At 34.3% G+C, this 20,981-nt stretch overlaps 1 protein-coding gene across 2 annotated transcripts in view; it reads right to left on the bottom strand.

Annotated features, from left to right (window-relative positions):
- The window catches only part of MMUT (methylmalonyl-CoA mutase), a 31,150-nt gene extending 10,209 nt beyond the window's left edge, over positions 1–20,941 (bottom strand). Inside the window, exons 1-10 of one of the 2 annotated variants that reach the window (XM_046640553.1) lie at positions 20,810–20,941; positions 15,939–16,363; positions 14,555–14,922; positions 11,200–11,357; positions 9,312–9,483; positions 7,524–7,772; positions 4,992–5,103; positions 3,789–3,904; positions 1,720–1,835; positions 26–157 (exon numbers count right to left, since the gene is read on the bottom strand). In XM_046640553.1, the coding sequence (XP_046496509.1) occupies positions 26–157; positions 1,720–1,835; positions 3,789–3,904; positions 4,992–5,103; positions 7,524–7,772; positions 9,312–9,483; positions 11,200–11,357; positions 14,555–14,922; positions 15,939–16,323 (1,808 nt within the window). In that variant the 5' untranslated portion in view covers positions 16,324–16,363; positions 20,810–20,941. The remainder of the gene's footprint in view (positions 1–25; positions 158–1,719; positions 1,836–3,788; positions 3,905–4,991; positions 5,104–7,523; positions 7,773–9,311; positions 9,484–11,199; positions 11,358–14,554; positions 14,923–15,938; positions 16,364–20,809) is intronic. The other variant, XM_046640554.1, reaches the window with a different exon arrangement.
- Positions 20,942–20,981: the final 40 nt, after the last annotated feature.

Raw genomic sequence — 20,981 nt, 5'->3', positions numbered from 1 at the left:
CTGGTTTAAAAGTCTCACATATTACCTCTTGATAGCAGATGATATCTCTTTACTTTCTCCAAATTCCTGGCGATAGGCTCCACTCACCATACGATCACTCGCTTTATGTTCACCAAATACCTTTTTCAAGGCATCTGTGATTTCCCCAACCGTACATCTAAAATATTAAATGGAGGTTCTGTTAACATCATTATTTGAGATAAAAATATTTATTCACCTTAATATTCAACACAATTAGACATCTGCTTTACCTAAGTAAAAAATAGGCTGCTAAAAATCTAAATGTTTTTTATTACATTCATGAAGGCACGTTTCTTCAGAACACTTATGAAAAGATGATTCTGGATGCCTTTAAACACAGCAATCTCTTTTCAACATTTGTTAATCAAAAAACTATAAATAGACAAATGTCTATAGGTTACTGAATAACTCACCACTTAATATGAATGGGCAAAGAACAAGATTCTGACTGACACTTTTTGATAAAAAGTAAATCTTTTAGCATATTCCAGCCATTTGTTTATTAATTCATTCAACATCTAGTGAGCACCTGATACAGGTCAGGCACGGGTAGGCAGCAGAGCTACAGTGATAAATCAGACTGAAAAAAAAAGTACCTGCTCTTACAGGGCTCATCATCTGGTCAGGGGACACAGAGAGTACACAAGCAAACAAAAAAATTAATAAGATAATTTCATATGGTAATAAGTACTATGAAGACACTAAAATAGGCAAAATGGAATGGGCTGCCTAGAAAAGCTACTTTACAGATATCGGAGATATCAAGATATAACTTTTGAACTAAGATCTAAATGATGAGGAGGAGAAACCCAAGGGAACATAAGGGGGAAGAGTGTTTGATAAAGGAAACACTAAACGCAAAGGCTGAGAGGAAGGAAAACATGCTTTGTGTTCTAAAAATACAAAGGAGGACACTGGGGACACAGCCTAATCCAGGGAGCAGGATGAGGTCGGAGAGGTAGGCAAGAGTCACATTCAGCACAGTCTTGCAGGCCATGGTAGGATTAAGTTTTAATTTAAAAGGAAAAGGAGACCCTTGGAGTATTTTAAGCAGAGAACTCATGTCATTTTTTTTTAAGAAATTAAAACTGAAAAAAAACTGACCCACATACTACTTAGTCTACCCCTTAAGCACTTAAAACATGTTTTAAAAAGTTCATTATATTAGGCAATAAATAAGAAAAGCAAAAATAATTTATTTAGTGACATTATCATATACTGGGAAAAGTTTCCATGGATCACTTGCTTTTCTGTGTGTCCTTTGAGGCAAAGCACTGATTGCCCTTTATTTTGGACTAACTTTTCAAAGATGTCTGTGTAGTGAATTGAAGGCAGAGATATTGTCCACCTCTGGACAAAGGGCAGGTTTGCTCAGTATCCAATATAATCATGTCTCCCTAGACTTGAAAGTACATCAAACTAAAACCCACAAATCAGTGAAATGGATTCATTACAATAGAGTCAAGGGTCCTGAGCCACAGGGAAATACACAAGTATTAATACACTCCATTCAAAATATATGAATGTTTTACATGCACAGATGTTTAAGAAAAATAAGAATTAATTTTATTTTGGTTTCCAATATTTTGTTTTGGGCTCACATGGTTTACAAGATCAACTTTTCATTTAAGTACACTCTGAAAAGCTAAATTGGTCAACTTTTAGTATTTGGAAATCTGCAAACTTACATATCCCTACCTTGCACGAGTGGCATCCACTGCAAGAGCCAGAATATTCCCATCTCCACTGGCTGCACATTCAGTCAGTGCAGCAAGACACCGTTCAGCCAAAGCTTGATCCCTGCTGGATTTGACCTAATGGAAAAGGTCAAGAAAAGGGACAACTTACATGAATAGAGAATAAAACAGAGATCAGGAGATTAGATTCTGGTATACATCATATGGAAATTGTTCCATAATCCTAACCTCAAAAATAAAAGAAAAAAAAGAAAAGAATAATACGTATCCTAGGTCTGATATATATTTAATTTATTCATTCACTCATTCAACAAACACTTAAGGACTTTCTAAAACAATATTAAATTCTGTGTAACCCTGATAAATCAAAAACAAGCAGGGCAATAATAAGTAATAGTGCTGACCCTCCCAAGTAGTAACATGCTCCTTAGGATTTCTAATGTAGCAAGATGTTGAAAATAAATGGATCTTGAATATGGAGAATTTTGAAGGTACAATAAAGACAAATAGCGACAAGGAAGAAAAAAATAATAGATTAGAACTTAGAGAATGTTTTAGTTATAATTTAAGTTTCCTTTAGCTAACTAAATATATGTAATAATACGTATGTATATTGCCATTTTTTCTATTTAAAAATAATCCGAGAGAGAGACAAAGACAATGAGAAATATTGTGCTAGAGAAAGACAATGAAAAGCATAGTCAAAAACTTCTTTCCTCAGATCCTAGCTCTACTCTTCTCCACTAACATCCTGCCCAAACAAAGTTACCTAAAATCCAATTTTTTACAAAGTCTTCACCAACTGTAAAAGAGTCGAAAATATGACACTCCTCAAGTTGCCACTAAAATCATATAGTATCTATAAGCAGAGGTGGGACAGAAAATTTGTATTAAGGGCAAGGAAAAACCTAACTCCATTATCATTAATGAATTTCTCTCTTGCCCCAAAGAAGGTTTATCATCATTTATAGTAAATGGAACCCCTCAAGCTGTGAGGATATAGAGTTAATAAGAACCTAAAGTATAAAAGAGAGAAAAGGAGTTTTCCAAATGTTAAACACTGAGATATTGTGATCACTAAAAATAAAATGCTACGTCTTAAATAGGGCCTTTCAAAAAATGACAAAATGTGAGAGAAGAGTCGTTATCTCCCGGTTGAGGGTGAAAGAGGAAATAACATCATTAAACATCTGCCATTAACTCTAATGGGAGAAAAAAAAAAACAGAAGACGATAGTTACACATTCAATCTAACTGGACAGTCTATTAGATTCTTAAAGAACATTTGAACTGAGAGAGAAAAAAGTCATATTTTAAACAATCACAGTGAAAGTGAACAGAAAAGAACCATTGAAAAATTTCAAGTTTCCTGCCTTGGAAATAGTGGTAATTACAAAAGCCAGAGATTCAGAGACTATGGTAGCTTCATTCAATAGAAATATACAGGTTACAACAGTAAGAATATGTTTTATCTATTCTAGTATTTCATATTCTTTGGATCATCTGGAAATAAAATAGAAAGACAGTACTCTAGTTTCAATCAAAATAAATATAGTTCATTATAAACTGTTACTTACTAAAACACTACAAAATACATTTGAATTAAAAAATAAAGAGAAAGCAAATGATTCTTTTACAGTATTTTCAAGAACCATAGTCAAGTGGAAATAAATTACATTCAGAAGTTCTACGTTCAAATACTGACTCTGAACTTTATTTTGTTTTTAACTTTGAGAGAATTATATAATCACCTAAGCCTTGGTTTTAGTCTGTAAATTATGGGAGGTATTATTATTATGGTGTGGGTTTTTCATACATTTCACAGAGGCAGATATCGTGATTTAAAACATGAGCTTTTAATGTCAACAGACCTAGATTGGAGTCTTGGCTGGTTAATTATTTACCTCGGGCAAGTTTTTCAATCTCTCTTATCTTTAGTTTCCTTATCTGTAAAATATTGGAAAATAATACCCCCTTCATAAGGTTGTTGCAAGAATTAAGCAAGACAATGTAAGGGCTTAGCCAGTACCCAGAACACAGAAAGCACTCAAAAAATGATAGCTATTATTACCTTCTTAAGTTTTTCAATCTGCTTGTTACGCACTGAGGTATTATCAATTGCCAGAACATCCACAGATTCTTCTTTTTCCAACTGGTACTTATTTACTCCAACAATTACTTCGGAACCTATTAATTTCCCAGAGGAAAATAATATGTAGATTATCTTCAAAAATAATTGCGTAATGGTAATGCTCTGATCATCAGGTATTTTCCCTATAAGTTTTAATATTTTTAAGTAATATTCTTAACTCTTAATGAACTTCAATATAGAACAGCAAATCCCAATACGAAATGGGAGTGGGAGTGGAAGGAACAGATATATATCAGAATCTCTGTAAGGGAAGACTTTTATCACTCTCCCAAACTATATGCTTTCCCAGAATTTCTGAGAAGCCCTCTTCTAACACTCAAAATTAAAACAGTTAATAGCAGCTACCATCTAAGATTTATAAAGCAGAGGATTAACATCCAACAGCTTTTCTAATATTTTCTTGAATTCTCTTACAGCCAATCGCTTTTAAACAAAAAAATACTTTTAGAATCTCTAAGTGATAAATCAAAACTACAAAGACACTTTTTTAACACGATAAAGAATATATTTTGACTCAGACTACCAGATTATCACTCTATCTAAAGACCTCCTGCCACCCCCGCCCCAGAAGGAAATTATATCCTTCTAATTTCCTTCATAGAACTTACCACAATCTGTAACTATTTTGTTTATTTATTTGTTCATTTTCTTTCTCTCTCTTACTACAATGTAAGCTCTATGGGTGAAGAGATCATGCCTGTCTTGTTCACAGTTGTATGCCCAGACATAGCACAGTGTGTCTCAAATATTAAAGACTAAAAAAGTGTTGACTGACTGAATGAATGAATGAATACTCCCATGCAGAGCACAATGACCAATAATAATGTCATCTTCAAAATGTTGGCGATACCCACCCACACACAAGTACATGTACACAGTGGGCATACTTCCACAAAGAGTTTGTACATATGCCTGCCATGTACATGCATGCATGCAAAACTACAAACCCAGAGACAGACAGATAGATAGACAGACAGATGGATATAGATGAGAAACATTTTACCCAAGTTTCATTTTTTCATTATTTTTGTTTTATTAACTGTATCTGTTGTCTTCAAATGCAAATTAATATTTCTTTTTAAATACTGAATTTCACATATGAACTTTTTCACTTTATCTTACCAGAATCTATTCTAGCTTGTCTTCGGGCAGCACATTCTTCAATTCGAAGTTTAGGTATTCCCTCTGCTACAGCTTTGGCCATTCCACCCATTTCTTCAATTTCATTAATGAGCTAAAACATAAACAGATTAATAAAACTAGAAGAGAATGTAAAAATATTTTTATAAACTATACAAATTTGTTATGTTACATAATTACTGATATTAATAAAATTATAAACTATGTCAGTGGTAAATTTAATGATTCATAAAAAAAGAATTAAGTTAACATCAAGTATGTTAACTACAAATTCTGCAGAGTTAACAGTACTGTATTGTATATTTGAAACTTGCTAAGAAAGTAAGTCTTAAAAGTTCTCATCACACACACACACAAAATTTTAACTGTGTGGTGATGGACATTAACTAAACTTATTTTGGTAATCATTTCACAATACACACATATATCAAATCATTATGTTATACACCTAAAACTAATACAATGTTATATATCAATTACATCTCAACTAAAAAAACAAGAAAAAAATTTGTGTTTAAAGTTACTTGGAAAGACAACAGTAAAACAAACAAGTATATTTTGGAAAACATAAAACCTCTCACTCAACTCTTGGGGGAAAACAAAAGATAACGTCAATTCTCTAAGCTTCATTTTTAGTTACATAAATAAAGTTTTCATGTTTATATAAGGAAACTCTTTAAAAAGTTTAAAAAGTATATTTCAAAATGCAATTTTACTTTTGATTTGAGCAGAAGAGTAATGTTATAACTCCGTCTTTATTGACACCAGGAAACATCTTAACCTTGAATCACAGCCTCACATACAAATGAGATGGTGGAAAATGGTTGATGGAATGGTACATGACTTAGCAGAAAGAAACAAGATCAAACTTGCTTTCCCTTGAATAATTCAAGAAAGAAGAATCTGTATTGGATTCAACAGAAACCAAGGGTAAGATAGGAAGCTAAAAAGAGGGTGAGTACTTAACAATTTGCAACCACCCATCTTCCATTCTGTCAGGAGTACGAAAGTTTACTGTCTGCAGAAAATGAACTAGAGGTAATGACAGAGAGAGGCAAGGGTAAGACGTCTTACTGAAATAAAAACCTGCAAGCTGAATGATAAAACTAAAGACAAAAGGCACACAGAGGAAACAGAGGCAATACAAGATGTGACAGAAAACTTCAAAAAAATAACTAACATCCTCAGAAAAACACAAAGAGATTCTGCATTAATGAAACAAAGGAGTGTGACATACAAGAGGGAAAATTAAAAAACACAAATGAGCTCTTAGAAATTAAAGATATGACATATGAATTTTAGTATTTAAGTAGAAAGATAAAGTTGACAACTCTCCAAGAAAATAGAACAAAAACTCAAAGATACATTATAGAACAGACAAGAATAACAGAGCATCATTTAAGGAGGTCCCTACATGATAACTAGGAGTTCTAGAAAGAGAAACCACAGAAAAATGGCAGAGAGGAAATTATCAAAGAAATAATACAAGACAATTCCCAGAGCTATGAGAATACGAAAAAAGGGCCAGATGAAAAATGATCACCAAAGGTCCAGTACAATATACACCCACCAAGGCATATCAACACAAAAATAAAAATACAGATCCTGAAATTTTCAGAAAGAAAGATCCTGAGTGAGAATGGCATCAGACTTCTGAACAGAAATATTGGAAATAGAATAAAAAATAGATCAATGATTACCAATTTGCTTAAAAACTCCCAAATGAAAATAATTTCACATCTAATCAGACTATCAATCAAATAGGAAAGTAGAATAAAGACATTTTCAAACATCAAAAGTTTCAAATAATTCACCTCCCATGCACCATTTTTAGGAGGTTCCTATGAGATGTACTTTAATAACAAGGGACAAATCAACAGAGATTGACACAGGATTCAGGATACAGATTCAAAAGAGCAGTGGTGAAAAGAATTCCCAAAACACTGGCAAAGGGAAGTCAAAAGACAGCAGGGGTCTAGGGAACCAGTCTAAATCAATTGAGAACATAAGAGGACTTCAGGAAGGATTTATATTGAGATATAATCATATTGGTAGTATGGGACAAGAGAAAGAAGGGCTAAGAATCAGCTAAAATACTAAACTACCAGACTAACAAAGCAATAAAGCATGTCTAAAATTAATGGAATTAGAACAAATAGTAAATACGTGTAATTCTAAAATATGGAGATAAAAACACATAAAAAAGATGTAGCTGACTCAAGGAAGCAGGAAAAAAACAAGTGGAGGACAAAGGACTGTTGCTTTTTTGTTATAAGCCTTTTAATACTAGTTGTCTTTTTAGCCCTTTGAATAAAATACTTTTATACAAATGCGTTTTTAAATTGTTTCAGTTTTGAATACTATAAAGCCAAATCTAAAATTCCCTTTTTCTCTCAAACATTTTATAAATCTTGATACAAATCTATAAATGATTTGATTTATAAATCAAAACACCTATAAATCTTTATAAACCTGTAAATCTTGAAAGCAAAGTTTCAAAGAGGAGAAACTGACCTTCAGGGCAGCATCATAGACATCATTTGTGAGAGATTCCATCATATATGAACCTCCCCAAGGATCAGCCACTTTGGGAATCCCAGATTCTTCTTGAATGATGATTTGTGTGTTCCTGGCAATTCGAGCACTTTTCACAGTTGGCAAACCCAAGGCTTCATCAAAAGAATTTGTGTGCAAAGACTGAGTCCCTCCAAACACTGCTGCCATCGCTTCTACTGTGGTACGAATAATGTTATTGTAAGGATCCTAAAACATTTAGTGAAAAACAAAAAACAAAACAAGGCAACAGTTGACATACAACTGTAAAAGACAATACGATTAAGCAGCGGTTGCTGCATACTTTCTTTGCCAATGTCTACCGTAGGCTTCAGAATATCAAAGAAATTTAGACAAATTAGTAAATGAGCCAGACTTAGAATTAAGAGTCAAAGTATCTAATCTGTGCTTAGGCACTAAAATACTGCCTCCTGGGGCTGGCCCCATGGCTGAGTGGTTAAGTTCGCGCGCCCCGCTGCAGGTGGCCCAGTGTTTCGTTGGTTCGAATCCTGGGTGCGGACATGGCATGGCTCATCAAACCACGCTGAGGCAGCATCCCACATGCCACAACTAGAAGGACGCACAACGAAGAATATACAACTATGTACTGGGGGACTTTGGGGAGAAAAAGGAAAAAAATAAAAAAATCTTTAAAAAAAAATACTGCCTCCTATAATCCCCTGAAATATTAAATATTTGTTGTGCTTACATTCATATTGTCTAAATAATCTTCTATAAGGGTAACATGAATGTGTACATTGTCTACTTAGATTATAACATCCCTCATTTCATAATTCACTATCTCCTAATTATTTTGTATACCTCACAGTATCTAACACAAAGATGTGGACAAGACAGGTACTCCATAAATGGTTTATTAATAAATGATTAATAGAACAAATGAACAGGGGCTGTAAGATAAAAATCCTTGGTTCTGATTTCTAATTGTGATTTAGAAAAGTCATTGGACCTTTCTGAACTTTAATTTCCTTAGCTCTTGAGGAGGTTAAGACAAAAATGATTATTAACGCTTCTTCCAACCCTGAAATCTATATTTTTCTATTTATAAGGACATGAAGTTATACTTACTACGGAGTATATTAGTTTATATTCACTTTTAAATGTCTAAAAGCAATGTAACTTTAAAGGTATAAATTATTTTTAAATGTATCAAAAAAATTTAATATGTAAAAAAATACACGTAAAAAAAGATCACCACCACACAATTTTTAAGAGAATGAAATTAAATTAAAATAAATTACCCAAGTAATAGTTTTTAAATGGTCTGCTTACATGCATGCTTATTTAAATACACAACTATAATAAAAAACATAAGTACAAAAGCATAAAACCAAATTTTAATTAGGCAGTTTAAGAATTTTAACTCAGAATTATTTAAGACAATATTAATTATATTTAAGACAATATTAATTATATTTAAGACAATATTAATTATATTATGATTTGTACTTCTTCCTCATCACATATTTTTTTACTTTTAAAAGAGTAAAACAGCACTACATGTAAGCTAAGATTTAAATGATTTTATATTCTTAACCACTAGAGGGAGCCAAGTCTATGCATTTATTATGTGTAAAAACAAACGTAAGTGCGCACCACACTTCAGAATAATTATGATTTTCAAATATTAGCAGATCGGTTCTTAAATCTATTTCCTGACTGTGCCATGTTGCTTAGAAGAAAACATATGACCTTATTAAAATTCCCCACTTTAAACTATATACATACCTGCTCGGTAAGTGACCATCCTGATGTCTGACAATGTGCTCTCAGAAGAAGAGATTTAGAGTTTTTAGGCTGAAACATTTTCTCTATTAAGTGAGCCCAGAGTCTTCTCCCAGCTCTCATTTTTGCTATTTCCATATAGAAGTTCATCCCAATTCCCCAGAAGAAAGACAACCTAAAATAGTAATGTTAAATCCAGAATTTGATTATACTTAACAATATAAAATGGAAAATAAAACTAATTGTATCACATAACAAAAAACAAAAAATGTCCAGAATTTAACTTCAAACAACTTAATTTGAATTAAAACCAAGGCATATATACTTCAGTAACTTTAAACCTAAAATATAAAAGTACAGTTCCATGCCTACAGAAGAAATTTGCTTCAGGTAAAAATTATTCACTTTACAATTGGTTTTCTTTAGGAAAGAAGCTCCTCTTATGTCCTCAATTAAAAAATGATTCACTTTCTTAAAAAAATAAAAATTTCCAACAATAAACAAAGGCGAGGTCGTCTACAAAGGAATAAAACCACAAACATGCTTTATTTGGATAGCCAGAAAGTTTAAAAGAACGACCATGTATTTGGTCTAGGCATATACTTTTCCAATTGTTCCAAACCCACTACTCCCTTTTATCTTATATCCTGTACACATTTAGAGTTACTTGCCTGCATCTAAAGGCACAAAGATTGTGATCCCTTATATGAAACAATGTGAAAGTAAAGAAATGAATAAAAATTCTTGATATACATTTGGAAGAAGTTCTTAACACAGCAGTTCTCAAATATTTTTGTCTCAGGATCCCTTTTCACTCTAAAAATTACTAAAGATCCCAAAGAACATTTCTTTATTTGAATAATCTCTATCAATATTTTATATATTGATTTAGAAATAACATATCTGCAACATGTTAACATAAGTACATGTTTATGAAAAAAATGACACTTTCCTAAAATAAAAAAATTATAATAAAAGAGTCATTGTTTTACATTTTTGCAAACCTCTTTAATGTGCGGCTTAAGGAAAGATAGCTGGAGTCTCATACTGCTTCTGCATTCAATCTGTTGCAACATCACATATCCGGAAAAAACACTGTACACTCTTAAGAGAATGAAAGCGAAAAAGGCAAATAAAATCTTAATATAATCATGAAAACAGTTTTGACCTCTAAGACCTCAGAAAGCGTTACAGTGATTCCAAGGAGTCCTGAGACAACACTTTGAGAACTGCTGTTGTAATAAGTATGCAACAGCCCCTGGTATGAGGAGTACTTCCCAGACTCTAAACTCAGAAGCCATGTTTTTCACCTGTTGTATTCCCAGCATATGAGCCAGTGCTTGGCCCAGAGCAAAGCTTAGCAAGTGATTGCTCATCCAACTGATCTGTGACCCCCAAATTTAAACATTTCATAAACTTCATTTAAGCTTTCCATATTTTTCATATGACTTTCTGAAAACGCTATCATGAAACAAAAATGTCTTAATAGCACTATGTATTCCAAAACATTTATATTACATAAGTGCAACAGAAAAAAAATAAAACGTAATAGATAACTTCTGTATTTTAAAATGGAAAAATTAAAAGCATAAAAGCAAATCTGTCTAAAACATTATGTTTACATTTTAATATTATTTTAACAATTGTGTTCTATGAATAGCAGAAGACAAGATTCCTCTAATTTACCCAGAAGTATGGTCAAACTTAATTCTGATTTTTAATTATAAACAGTATTGGTTTATTCTCCCATTACCACTCAGATAAAAGATAAGAAAATCCAGTATGACATTTATATATACAAATTTATTTTAACAATACATTTTCCTCTACACTCATAAAATGGTCCTATGAATTTTCTTAATGTTGCGATATCTGAGTTTAATTTACTCACCGTGGTGCAAATTCATCAATTGTCAGGCCAGCTTGGAGCCCAGTTCTACAGTACTCCAATCCATCTGCTATAGTATAGGCCAGTTCCAGAATGGCATCAGCCCCTGCTTCCTGCATATGGTATCCACTAATTGAAATTGAATTAAATTTTGGCATGTGCTATATAAAATGATAAAAAACACAACAGTGAATAAAAATATGAAAAGGTTCTATTAAAACTGTTTTCTAAAAGACAACATTATTTTAAAATGATGTTCAACTCAGATATACTAAGTAATTCATAATATTAACTGAAAATATTTAATGCTTACTTTGTTACAGTTAATTCATTTTCCAATTTAAATGGCTGATTCAATGAACCATCGTAAGGACTGTACCTGCCTTGCTTTTCTAGCAGAAAAGAATGTGCACAAACCATCCTTTAGCACCAAAAGTTTAAACTTTAAAATTAGCTGGCTGAGATTAGGAATGTTACCGTTGGCCTGAGAACTGATTGAAGACATCTTTAGTTCCAAAGAAATGACTTCAACCTTATAAGAGGTCCTAAGACCTCATAACTTTGGGCTAATCTGTGAAGATGTATAAATTTAATTATTATTTACTAGTTATTAATTATCTTCTTTGAATTAAGTCATTGAACATGAAAAGAAACACAGAGAGGAAAAAAAGGAAAATGATTCAATCCTTAGTACTATATACTGAAACAAACAGGATAAAATGAATGGCTTACAAATCAAAGGTTTCAGTTTGATTTACTGTAACATCTAACTAACACTGAGCATATCTCAGACAGGTTCTTTCTACCACAATCACTAAGTAAATGGCATTTCCATTATTCCCCTAAAATTTCATGTTAGGTAGGGTATGTAACATACATATCCTCCAGAGCCAAAAAAAATTATCATCCTTCCCAAGATTTAACTAAACATAAAATAATAAAAACTAAATCACAGAAACTCAATACAGTGGTTAAAAATATGGGCGGTGGAGTTAGAGTCTTCAAATTCTAGCTGTGTCACTTAACTAGCCATGAAACTATAGGCAAATTTCTCAGCCTTGTGACTCCTTGGTTTCCTAAAGTATAAAATAGATATAATAATTGTACCTTCCTCATGGAGCTATTGTACGATTAAAAGAAATGATTCAGCTAAATCAGTTAGTATTATGCCAGTATATAGGAAGCATTCAAAAAAACATTATTTGTTGTTTGCATATGATATGGATTATCTGTATTTTATATTTGCGAGTATTTTTTTTATAACTAACCAAGAACTTTTGAAAAATCTTTCATCACAAAAGCAGTAAGAGGATTGAATTACATGAAACTGAGAGATCAGTTGAGTATATTTGAAGTTTACAAATAAGAAGCAAGGAAGCCAACAGGTACTTCTCTACTGAGGAGATTAGTAGCAGAATTTCTTTAAGAATAGAAATACTAGAATACTGGAATATTATTCAGCCTTAAAAAGGAAGGAAATTCTGACACATGCTACAACATCAATGAACCTTGAGGACATTATGCTAGCTGAAATAAGCCAGTCACAAATAGACAAGTACTGTAGGATTCCACCTATAGGAGGTACCTACAGTTGTCAAATTCACAGAGACAGAATGTAGAATGGTGGTTGCTGGGGGCTGGAGGGAGGGGAAAATGGAAAGTTATTATTTAATAGGTACAAATTTTCAGTTTTGCAAGATAAAAAGCGTTCTGGAGATGGATGGTAGTGATGGTTGCACAACAATGTCAATGTACTTAATGCCACTGAACTGTACACTTAAAAATGATTAAGAAAGTAAATTTTATGTTATGCATATTTTGCCACAATTAAAATTTTTTTAAAAGAAATAATATAAAAGTTTACAGTTTACAAAGTACTTCAATATAACATTATTTGATCAATATCTGACACTGGCACTTTTATCACTTATATGTAGGATTATATAAAGCAATTTTGAACTTGTAGATGACAATAGGATCTTTTACAAGGTGAAACACCCAAGTACGTAACAACACAGTTCCTACTCTCTACTTCAATAACCATTCTCCACTCTCCTACAATATCTGAACCATAAATTCAGAGTGCCAATGTGCAAGGACTACATTTCCAATCTCCTCTCACTACTGTGGGTGTCACTGAGATACAAGTGGAAGTTTAGTTTATTCCTTCGGGAAGTTCACCTATAATCAGAGAAGTTGGGTCCTTCTCCCCCTACAAACACACCTGGCCCACCTACTTCCATAACCAAAAGCCCACACACTAGAGGAGAAGAAGGATGAAAGGAGCCTGGAACCCTGATGACTGTGGAGCGTCCACACAACCAAGCCCCTGCCAGCCTACCTTGCAGCTTCTTTTAAGTGAAAGAGAATTGGCTTCTATTTAGTCGAAGCTACTGCTACTCATTTCTGTGTGTGTGTGTGTGTGTGTGTGTTATATACAGCTAAATGCAATCTTCCCGTGCATATGTTCTTGAAATTGAAAAAAGGTGACAAAAATGTACAATTCTATACAATTCATGTGGGCAGATGGAGTTTATAAAAAGAAATAAAATTCCAAAGTGTAAAAGCTAAACATCAAATGAGGAGAGTAGGCGATGCTTGTAAGAGTTCTGAGATAACATCAATTACAAGAGATGAACGAGATTAAAAAGGTCTCATGGTGGAGGAAAGATATGCCCTTTGCTATGAAATAATGGTCTAACTTTAAGGTACATAAAGAGAAGGAGAACACTGTCAGCAAGATGCAAAGTGTGAATGATGCGGGCAAAAATACATGAAATACTCAGGAAAATGAAGAAGCTTTGTATTTTCCTGCAGAGGGACTGCTGCTAATATAGGAACACTATAAGAACCTTCTTTTCCCACCACCCTGATTGGGGAAGATTAACTAAATTAAGGAATGAAATATTAGGGACTTCATTTTGGTTGCAGATATAGGAGATATCTTGTAATCCAGTTTTTAGCAGAAATAAAGCTGATATTTTGATCGCCATCTGTCTGACACCAGTGTCTTATTCACAACTGAATCTGAATTCTGGAGAGAAACAAAGAAGTATAAATTATGAGCCCTCCTTGATTCTAACAATTATCAGACAATAAAAATTTTAACAATAAAGAAAATATAATAAATGTCTATTGCCCAGATTCCTACAGGTAATGACCATAAAATGAGTACATGAAAGACCAAAAGGTAAAAACGAACAACACACACACACACACAAAAAAAAACCCACACCCTGACTTTATATTTACAACTATCTCAGACTCAGTTACCAAATTCAAATTAGATTATAGTATGTTATAAAAATTCCTACATTCAAAGTACTACAGTAAATCCTACAATAACCACAAAGGATACCTGTGCTGTATATTGGAAGATGTCAGCGATAATTCTCATGGATGGTTCTGGAGGAAAAATATAAGTATTTCTGACCATAAACTCCTTTAGTATATCATTTTGGATTGTGCCAGTAAGCTTCTCTTTAGGTACACCTTGCTCTTCTCCAGTTACTATAAAAGCTGCAAGAACTGGAATAACTGCTCCATTCATGGTCATGGAAACTGACATATTTTCTAAAGGAATTCCATCAAAAAGAATTTTGGTATCTTCCACAGTGTCAATAGCAACTCCAGCCATTCCAACATCACCACGAACTCGAGGGTTGTCTGAATCATAGCCACGATGTGTTGCCAGATCAAAAGCAACTGATAATCCCTGCTGACCAGCTAAATATATAAAGAAAAATAATTTAGGATTAAAGAGTCTGGCATCAAAGTAAACTGATTTACTTTAACACTACTAAAAGTGTTGATTCATCTCATCGTAGTATACTTTCATAACAAACATATTTTATGCTTATACATGTGAAAACAAATTTAAATAAAGATACTTTATTTCCTAAGAGAGCCAGCTATCTCCCATATGCTAAAATACACAAATTGAGTTCCAGATCTCACTATAAACAAGAATGAAAGGAACAAAACATCTCACTTATCTCATGTCCATCCGAGAATTTTTTATCTTAACAGTGTAGAAAAATTTTTAAGATTCATAAAAACATCTGGCTGTTTATATATAGTTAAAATAATTTAGTATTTGTCTCACTTACTTATTGTTGTTATTTTACTTAATATGGTCATGACAGGATGTCTTGGCTATTCAAATATTCTGGGAAACAGAATTACAAAAACCAGGCAAAAAACTAAAATATTCCACACCAAATGTAAGTTCAGGCCTTCATGGGCAATACAAACTTAAAGATCCTCAAGTTTAGCATTCAAACAATATGATTTTATTATAGATCAGAAAAAAGAAATAGTAAATATAATTTCCATAGAATGAATGCCAGATTGCACTGAATATGTTTGTATCACATTATTATTTGTTTATTACTTCCTCTGGGCATCATTTAAACCATTTCCCCCTCCAATTCCTTTCCTAACAATGTTAATCAAAAGCTTTTCAAAAGCAAAGCCAATATCTCTTTTCTTCATACAACTTAACTAAACCTAATTCCTTTTACACAGAGCACATTTAAGTGTGGTTTCTTTCAAGAATTTAGTACTTTATTCTGGCTTATCTATCTTTTTGACCATAGAAGTTGGAAAACATTCATTTTTTTCAGAGTATAATCTTAACCACAGAAATATAAAGTGACTATTATCTTTAGAGAGATTAAATAGCCCTCAAAAAAAGCCCAGATTAGGAAGTGTATGTTTGATCACAAATACTAAAATCTCACCTTTAATATTGTCCTTATAGAACTTATTGCTCTCTTCCACAGTACTAAAGCCCGCATACTGGCGGATGGTCCAGGGCCTAAAGGTGTACATAGTGGGATATGGTCCACGTGTGAATGGCTTCATTCCTGGAAGTTCTTCAGGAAAGTCCTTGGTATCTCTGCTGGAATATAAGGGCTTTATGGAGATCCCTTCCGGGGTGTGCCAGACCAGGTCTTCTGGGTTTTTGCCTTTCAGCTGCTTTTTAGCCATGGCAGCCCATTCCGGGTGAAGGGGTTGTTGCTGGTGTAGAAGTCGCTGCCATATAAGCCTGCAGCCTGATGACTCTTTTAGTTGCTTCAGGTGATGAGGTGAAAGCAGAAAAAGCCGAGTCTTAGCCCTCAACATGATGAAGCATGGAAAACACCCAGCAGGAACAAGAACTGACCTAGAGAAAGAAGCACAGTGTATACATTTTTACAAGAGAGAGGCAAAATGGGAGCTATTGGTGAGAAGAGAAATGAGAAGGAAGAGGGCATTAGTATAATTTCTTCCCTTCTCCTTTTCTGCTTCTTGTACCTGATATTTATAACTTTGGCCCCTCTTCTGCACAACTACTATCTCTGCTCTAGTTGTAGTCTTCTTCCTCAGTAGCCTCTTAGCTGCTTTGACTGACCAGTCTTAGGCCCCTCTAATCCATTCTATACACTGACACCAACGCAAATCTGATGTCACACTTCTCTTAAGATTTTTCAAAGGCTCTGCATCATGTAGAGGACATAGTATAGCTCCCAATTAATTTCTTCATTCAAAAAGTTTTTATTTAACACTCGGTTTATGACAGGCATTGTTTTGGATGTAGGAGAAAAAAGTAGTGAACAAACTCCTGGAAGATAATATTGGTAGTACACTCTTTGACATTGAACTAAAAAGGATCTTTTCAAATACCACGTCCTCTCAGGCAAGGGAAACAAAAGAAAAAATAAACAAGTGGGAACTCATCAGACTAAAGAGCTTCTGCAACGCAAAAGAAACTAGGATCAAAACAAAGAGACAAACCACCAAGTGGAAGAAAATATTTGCAAATCATATATCTGACAAGGGGTTAATCTCCATAATATATAAGGAACTCACACAAATGAACAATAAGAAAGCAAACAACCCGATCGAAAAGTGGGCAGAGGAGATGAACAGACGTTTTTCCAAAGAAGATATATAGATGGCCAATAAACACATGAAAAGATGTGTTCAACATCACTAATCATCAGGGGAATGTAAATCAAAACTACTCTAAGATACCACCTTACGCCTGTTAAAATGGCTATAATAACTAAGACTAAAAATAACAAATGTTGGAGAGGGTGTGGCGAGAAGGGAACCCTTACACACTGCTGGTGAGAATGCAAACTAGTGCAACCACTAGGGAAAACAGTATGGAGATTCCTCAAAAAACTAAAAATAGAACTACCATATGACCCAGCTATCCCACTACTGGGTATCTACCCAAACAATTTGAAATCAACAATCCAAAATAACATACGCACCCCTCTGTTAATTGCAGCACTATTCACAATAGCCAAGACGTGGAAGCAACCCAAGTGCCCATTGACCAATGATTGTATAAAGAAGATGTGGTACATATATACAATGGAATACTACTCAGCCATAAAAAAGACAAAATCATCCCATTTGCAATAACACAGAAGGACCTAGAGGGAATTATGCTAAGTGAAATAAGCCAGTCTGAGAAAGACAAACACCAGATGATTTTACTCATATGTGGAATATAAACAATGAAAACAGTTCAGTGGTTACGGGGGGTGGGGCACAGCGGGTGAAGGGGAGCACTTATGTGGTGGCAGTCAAGAAATAATGTACAACTGAAATCTCACATTGATGTAAACTATTATGAACTCAATTAAAAAAAAAAAAGTAGTGAACAAGACAAACAGGCATTCAAGCCCTCCAAGACCTGATCCCTGCCTACCTCTCAGATTCATCTCTGCCTCTGTCCTCTAGACATTTTGTGTCCTAGAAATACCTGATTACCTACAGTTCCCTGCATATGTCAAAGTTCTGTGACATGCTCTTGCTCTTCTATCTGCCTAGAATGTCCTTTTTTGGCTAATTCAGCTAAGCCATCCTCTTCAATATGCATGGCTTTCTATGTGCCAGGCAATGCTCTAAGGACTTTACATAGAGAAGCAATTTTAATCCTCGCAACACCACCAAGAGATAGATTCTAATATTATCTCCATTTTACAGATGAGGAAACTGAGGCACAGGAGAGCCAGTAGGTGAACCTACACAGCCCTGTTTCAAAGTCCTTGCATTTAACTGATACACTCACAGCCTCTGCCTATACTCACAAGCTGGACTAAATGGCCTCTTCAGTAATCTACAGCACTCTGCTTCCCTTTTATACATCTATCATCTTCCACACTACAATATATTAGAACACTGTTTTTTATGCTTATATAAGATATATTATATGATACACTTTATATTTATATAAAATTCATCTATATATACATCTATATCTATATATCTCTGCTAGTCTAGAAACTGCTCTGATATTAGAGCTATATATATTCCTGATAACTAACAGAAAGTCTTCCACTAGGAGACTAAGTCCAATTTCATCATTTTACAGATGTAGAAATTAAGGCCCAGAGAAATAAGGAAATAAAGTAGCTTGATCAAAATTCCACACAGCAAAGCAGTAAACTGAATACTTGTCAGAATCATATAGCCTCAACATCCTGAGCCTAGTATTTTAAAAGATTTTGAGATGCAAATTTTATTAATAGATTAATCATGTCATATTGTTTTATAATGGATAAGGCAACAAGTAACATGCACTTAAAATTCTATTTTCCCTACCATTTCTTACCTACCAATTTAATGAAGCTTAAAAGAAAATAAAAGAATACCCAACATTTGTTAGGGGGTTGCAAAACAAAAGATCTAAACCACTGGTGGGAGTATTAATCGCTTTAACCACCTCAGAAAACAAATTGGCAATGTGTGCAGAAAGTCTCAGAAATGATTATGCCATTCCACTGAGGAACATAACTCCTGGGAAAGCTACTATTTAAAATATACATTCCCTATAGTTTTACTTGTAATAAAGAAAACAAAACTCAGAAACATCATCAATGTCTAACAACACAGGAATGAGTAAGTGAATTATAGCACAGACCAATAAAATTTTATGCAGCTATTACAATACGTTTAAAAAATAGGCAAAACTAATCTTTGATGTTAGAAGTCAGAAGATTGGTTACTTATGGCGGTTAGTACAGAAAGGGAACAAGAGAGGAGCTTTTGGGGTGATGGTCTTGATCTGAATACTGATTATACAGATACATTATTCAGTTTGTGGAAATTCGTCAAACTGTGTAATTCGTCAAATTACAATTATAATATGTGCACTTATCCATAAGTATATTATACATGAGCCAAAATTTAAAATATGTTATACAGTTTCTTAAAAAGGAGACAGGCTCAAAAAGTGTTAAGTGAATGAATCAGGATAAAAAGTTGTAAATGCAATATGTTCAACTAGGTAAAAAGTACATAGAACAACGTCTACACGGAAATACAACAAAAACAATTCCTATTATTTTTTAAAGCTTTTATGATTGTGATTCTATTAAATCCATGGGGTCCTTGTCATCCATCTTCTTGCAAGCCATCCACTATATCTACTAGCTTAAAATGTGGGTGAGAAAAATAACTAAGTTATAGCTGAACCATTAAAGTAGTAATGATATAAAAGGTAATTTGAAAACTTTCTGAGACTAGATTGTAGACAGTAAATACACCCTCGTTTCACACAAAATACTCATGAGGCTTTCCTAAACCTGGAGAAATGATAGGAAAGAGCCCTATATAAGAGACTTCCTGAAAATCACATGGCAAATTGGTAAAGGCTGGAAATAGACATCATTTTTAGATAAGAACACCACTACCACTGATAGCAACAGGACTTGTGAATTTTCTCAGAAGATCCATCGAGAGGCTTCAAGCACTCAAAGAAGCAACATGCAAAGCAAATATGTTATTGATGATTAGAATGTGTTAAAGAGCAACGATGAAGCCCATCCCACCCCCCAAAAAACATATGAGAACGACACCTACAGTTTTGAATCAAACAACTTTCAAGTTTTGACTGTTTACCTACGATTACACATTAACACTCCAAGAAGGCTAGCTTCCAATGTTTACCCATTTTGAGTTGGGCAGATGACAACATACAGCATGCAAATTAAATTTATTATTAGCATAAATAAATCATTACACATAAGAATATATTGGGGAAAAACCCATCAAGTGATTTAAAACTTTATACACATACGTTAACCAGGGTTTTGAGCTTCTTTCAGAAGCTGCTCTCTTTCTAGATAAAACTGAGGATACGTTAATAATTTATATCAATTTAGACCTAGATTTCCTGTTCTGCCTCTCACCTTTACCTCCACCTGTATACAGAAAGATAATTTCAGTCTTGCCATCTCTTACAGAAAACCCTGTGGAGCCCACGCACCCTTCGGGAATCGTACAAGTGACCCCTGCTTAGAGGAACTTCGTTCGGGATGCTTGGGGGCCCAGGAAAGATGGTGACATGGCCCCTAAGGTAGTAAAAGCACCTTCTTTCCAGCAGCATCTCCGAACTCCCAAGGACCTAACTGAAAGTGAGAGGTCAGTCGAGAATCTAAACCTAAGAAGAAGGTAGAGCGTGGGATCCCATCACAGTAGGAAGGTCAAGAAGGAGGAAGTTGGGAGGTGGGAAAAGACAGGCTCAGAGAACAGGGGTAAGGGGTGAGAGAAGCAAGAAGAATGGAGGGATCTGAAAAGCTGACGTGCCCCCAAGGTGCACAGTCCCACTCACTGGCCAGCCTGTGTCGGACCTCGGCTTTCGAAGAGGGCTGTTGCACACTCCCGCGCCCTGCAAGTCAGACGTCCACACACCTGGGTCCACTGAGCAGGCGCAGAAGCCCGCCAGGACGGTCAGGGGGCGTCGGCCGACACCTCCCACCTTTCAGCCAATCTCATCGCGTTCT

Source organism: Equus quagga, chromosome 15 (assembly GCF_021613505.1).
Source record: "Equus quagga isolate Etosha38 chromosome 15, UCLA_HA_Equagga_1.0, whole genome shotgun sequence".
Taxonomy (NCBI): Eukaryota; Metazoa; Chordata; class Mammalia; order Perissodactyla; family Equidae; genus Equus; species Equus quagga.
The sequence above is the reverse complement of the archived record's forward strand: the minus strand, read 5'-3'. Positions and strand labels throughout refer to the sequence as shown.